The sequence below is a fragment of the Echinops telfairi genome, unplaced genomic scaffold (genome assembly GCF_000313985.2).
Source record: "Echinops telfairi isolate 266 unplaced genomic scaffold, ASM31398v2 ScPeMD7_7417;HRSCAF=8455, whole genome shotgun sequence".
NCBI classification, from domain to species: Eukaryota; Metazoa; Chordata; class Mammalia; order Afrosoricida; family Tenrecidae; genus Echinops; species Echinops telfairi.
The window spans coordinates 2636714-2641698 of record NW_022111317.1 but is presented as its reverse complement, the minus strand read 5'-3'; the positions used below and the strand labels follow the sequence as shown (position 1 = coordinate 2641698).

The 4985-nt window shown below is 56.3% G+C and overlaps 1 protein-coding gene across 1 annotated transcript in view; it reads right to left on the bottom strand.

The window, feature by feature from the left end:
* Positions 1–2530: 2530 nt before the first annotated feature.
* The window catches only part of CPT1A (carnitine palmitoyltransferase 1A), a 58417-nt gene continuing 55962 nt past the window's right edge, over positions 2531–4985 (bottom strand). The window contains exon 18 of the mRNA XM_045297145.1: positions 2531–4450. Coding sequence (XP_045153080.1) covers positions 4364–4450 — 87 coding nt within the window. The 3' untranslated portion in view covers positions 2531–4363. The remainder of the gene's footprint in view (positions 4451–4985) is intronic.

Genomic DNA, 4985 nt, shown 5'->3' with positions numbered 1-4985 from the left:
GCTGGGGCGGGCTGAGGGCGGGGCTTGATAAGGACAGGGCGTGGCCTTGGCACTAGGCGTGGAGCGCATCAGAGGGATGGGGTGGAACCAGGGCTGGAGAAAGGGGAGCCTTGGGTGCCTAGAGAAGAGGCGTGGTCAGCAAGTAGGGGCTGTAGAGGCGTGGTTTCAGCGACAGTAGGGCGGGGCTAGGGCAGAGCCCTCCGGAGCCAGCCAGCAGTTGGAAACTACCAGCCTCTTCACCAGGTAAAGGCACGACTTTCTGCTCATTCATGGACACCCACGGGAGCAGTTCTACCCTGTCCTATAGGGTCGCTGAGTCAGAATTGACTTCATGGCAGTGAATCCTTAGTTTGGGTTTCACGAGCCAACACATGGTATTTTCGGTGCACGTGAAAGTTGGACGCTGAATAAGGAAGACTCAAGAAAAATTGATGCATTTGAACGCGGTGCTGGCGAAGATCATTGTGGGGACCAACAAGCAAACCTGTGTTGGAAGAAGCCAGCCAGTGCTGAGCTTTCTCAGAACATTGCATGCCGGACCCTGGACAGATGGCTTTCTCTGCTCTCCACCACGGGAATCCCGGCCCCCCAGGGCCCTTTCAAGGAGCCTCAGTGGGACTGTCGAATGAGGAGTTGGTCAGTGGTTCACACCCACTAGCAGATGGGAGTGCTGAAGACGAGGCTCCCACTCTTGTAAAGAGGTACAGTATTTTTTATTGTTTCTGTTGGGTTTTCCAGTGTGTGAATCTCAGGAGTAGATGCATAGAGATAAGAACGGATGCATGGGTTTATAGGGGAGGTAGGGGGTGAGGGGTGGGAGACAGGGAGAGGGAGGAGGCAGGGGGTGCAGACAATGTATGTGGGAGGGGGGGAGGGACACTAGAACTGACAGTGATCACAAAGCTCGTTGTAAAAGTGATTTAACCCTGGGGGGGGTGTGTTCTAAAATTGACTGTGGTAATGATGGTACAACTCTTCTTTATATGATTAAACTATTAAATCATCTATATCAATTAAATCATATGATTAAATTATACCACATTAAATCACACATATAATTGTATATATACATATACAATTAAGTATATATATGTATATATAATTAAGTATATATGTATATGTGTGTATATATATGTATATGCTATATATATATACTATATATATATAGTCTCAGAAACCTTAGGAGTTGGAACTGACCTGCTGATGGCAGGGGGGTTACTGAGTACCTACTGTGCGCCAGGTGCCGGACGGTAATGGAGGAGTAAATGAGGGATCAGTGACGAGCCAGTGCCCCCACTCGTGGGTTCCATCGAGCTCAGGCATCTTGCGGCCCTACTCTGGCCTACCGCCAGCAGAGGTGGGAGTGCCATTCCTTAAAGCAAATTTTCTACCCAAGTCCAGGAGCCCGGGTGGCAGTGGTCGATGCTGGGCTGCAATCCACAAGGTCAGCAGTTGGAAACTACCAGCTGCTTGCAAGAGAAAGACTTGGCTCTCCGCTCCAATAAAGTCTTGGAAACCCACAGGGGCAATTGTGGCCTGTCCGGTAGGGCTGCTGGGAACTGGCATCCACTTAATGGCATGGCAACCCTTGGCTCTGTAGCCCCCACCAAAGGACCGGGTGGGGCTATGCAAATAGACTGTGTGTAACCCTGAGCACTGGTCAGTTTTCATAACCACCCTCCTGGCCGGAAGGAACCCCATCACTTTGGAAAAGCGCCTTCGAGATCTCTAAAGAGAGGGGGCTGCCAAGACCTGAGGTATGAGATGGTGGCTTGGAGACTCAGAATTGAGGGGCATCTTCTCCTCCTGTGGCCCGACACTGTGGCTGTGGGACAGAGCGACAGGCTTCCGGAGGGCAATGTGGCTCAGAGGCTGAGGTCCAGCAGGACTGGACTGCTGGCTGAAGAGCCCAGGGACTACTCTCCTGACGGCCTGCGGCCACTAACCTCCCTGATAAACTCCCTCTGCTGTGAGGGCTCTGAGGTTACTGCCACCGATTCTCGAACCCAGCAGGGGGGCAGATAAGGCGGGAGGGACTGCTGGTGTCAGGGTAAGTAACAGGGGCAGAGTGACTGGTGTGTCTGACCCTCACCTCCTAGCAATGGGGAAGCCTGGGGAGGTTGGACATGTCCACCTCCAGGCCGTTCATGGTTACTGCCATAGCTTGGTCTGTCACTGCTATCCCATTGGCCGAGCTGGTCACAGCAGTACTTGCCTCCTCATTGCCCCTGACCTCTGGGTACCCTTGCCCCTGCCCCAGGAAGCGAGGTACCCATTTGGCGTTGGCTGGTTTTTGAAATTGGATTTCCAAGTGTTTCTTCCTGGTCCACCTGAGACTGGAGGCTCCGCTGGCACCCACTGAGCGTCAGTTTCACGCCAGACTCCCCAGGATGGTGGCTCCACAGGAGGCTGGGAATCGACCCCGGCCCTACCCACCCACCCAGACCCCCCATGGACGGTGTTGAGTTGACCATTGAGCCACCAGGCTCCACAGCACCTCCCTCGCAGGAAGGAACCAGGTGGCCAGAGCTGCTGTAGGTGGAGATTAATTTTATTAACGATCACCTACAATCCACACTGTGCACATCTAAGATTTCCATCACAAACAGCGTTCCACTCTTACAGGCGGGCGGCGAGTGGCGGACCACAGCTCCAATCGGATCACACAGAATAAAATACCCCATCTGCCCGCTCAGCCCGCAGAATACACACTCCTCCTCCCAAGGAATGGACAGTGGCATTGGTCAACCCGCTGAGCAGCCACAGTGACGCCTGAGACACAGGCGAGCCCAGGCACACACTCAACCCCCCCGCCTGACCCACAGGCCAGTGGCGGATGGCGGGAGAGGGGAGGCCAGGCCTCCTTGACGCCCACGGGGGTTTGCACCTGGAATTCTCTTGTCTCCGGTTCTCACGTCATCTGGTTTTTCAGAGGAGGGGCGCATGTGTGGGTGGGAGCGGGGAAGGACATCTTTGGCCTGCTGCAGGGGAATTTTTTTTTACATTACAAAATATACAAACGTAAGATCGCAGGGGCTCCGCCTCCTCCGTCTGGTCACGAGGTCCTGGGGTTGTCGCCCTGGAGTGCAGGCCTCCTCCGGGACGACAGTGGTCAGCAGAATAAATACGCGACGTGGGGCACGGCTGGGTGGGCAGGCGGGACTGGGCCCCGCAGGAACACCCCTGGGGAATGTATCTTTACAGCAAATACTGATGCAGACTGGTGCATGGCAGGGATTTTTGGTCAAGCCGATGCACTGTGGTGAAGGCACCCACCGGGTGGGGGGTGGGCTGGGTGCAGGGCTGTCCTCCAGGGACCAGAGGCAGGCCGGGTGTTGGCTGCCCCCTCGGGTCAGGGACCCTGCTGGCCAGGTCTTGCCCCTTCCCCAGGGGTGCATCCCAGGCCATCTCCATCATCCGTGGGAGCAAGCGTGGCCCGTGTCCTCTCTGGTTTTCGAGCGAAGTCCCCCAACACGGAAGATGCTGCAGGGGTTGTTCCTGGCTCCCCAGGGCTGGCTCGGGCCACTTGGGTGTTTGTTGCTTAGCTACGCAAGGAAGGCATTCTCACTCGAGCCAGCGGCCCTCATTGGGGAACAGCTCTGTGGACCGGACAGACAGGGGCGACCTTGGGGAGAGGGGGCACCCGGAAGACAGGCATGCAGGCGACGTGATGGGTGCTTGCTCACGCTGCCCGGGTATAAGGCACTGGGTTCTGAAGACTGGCAGGGGGGCTGGAGCTGAAGGGTGACCACTTGCTCCCTGCTGGTGCCACCGGGCAACAGACACGGCCTCCCAAATCGGATGAGTGCGTGAGCCGCGGTGACAACAGCCAGGCCTCGAGCGTGTCAGTGGGGACCGTTCCCAGCTCCGACTTGAATCACCTTGTCCTCTCAGCAAAACCCCTCAGCCACACCTCCGTTGACTTGGACGCCCGCTGGCCCCGGGTCCTCGGTCACCACTGAGCAGATGTGACACATGCCCATGTCTGACAGATGCAGCCGAGCGGCCCCGGCCAGGCCCCAGCGACATCCCTATCCCTTAATACAATACAAGCGGCTATCCGGGCTTTAGGAGTTAGGGGGTAGGGGGTGGGGGAGCTGTTACCAGAAAGGTCAGGGAGCGACCCGGAAGTGGTATGAAGATCTAACTTTGGAGGGAGCAGGGTTTACAGTTCACATGGCAGAGGCGACTGTTCTAGAGAAAGGAAAGCGCCCAGCCCTTCGCTGGGAGGACAAGGTCAGTTTCTTTTTCTCTCTGTTTTAGAGCCATTTCCCTGGCTGAACTCCCCGCGGGATTAACACCCACTGTGCATTTGGTTTCCGTGAGAAGCACCAGCTGTGGGGTGCGCTCGGGTGGGAGGGGGTTACTTGGTGGAGTTGGGGCTGAAGCTGATGAGGCTGATGATGTCAAGCATGGCTTGTTTCAGGTGGTTCCCGAAGCGGTGGGAGTCCTGGTCCAAACACAAGAGAGGGCTGCTGTGAGAGGCTGCTCGCAGCCCGACTGGCGGGGAAGGGGGCCCTCCCGGTGCCACTGCACCTATAGGCACCAGGGACAGGCCAGACTTCTCTGTCACCGGGGGTGCGAGCAAATGCAGTTCGTGTGCTGGGTTCTGATGAAGATGCAGGCCCACAAAGGGCCCTGCAGAGCCCTGTGCTGTCCTGTGTGCATACGTACATACGTGTGCTGACCCTGCATGCTTACGTGTGCAGACGGACCGCGTATGTATTGCTCAGTGTGTGCAGGCCCCTATAGAATTGCATCTGTGTCTTGTTCAGCATGTGCGGGTCCCTACAGAGTTGCATCTGTGTCTTGCTCAGCGTGCGCAGGCCCCCATAGAATTGCATCGGTGTGTTGCTCAGCGTGCGCAGGTCCCTATAGAATTGTATCTGTGCATTGCTCAGCGTGCGCAGGTCCCTATAGAATTACAGCTGTGTCTTGCTCAGCGTGCGCAGGTCCCTATAGAATTGCATCTGTGTCTTGCTCAG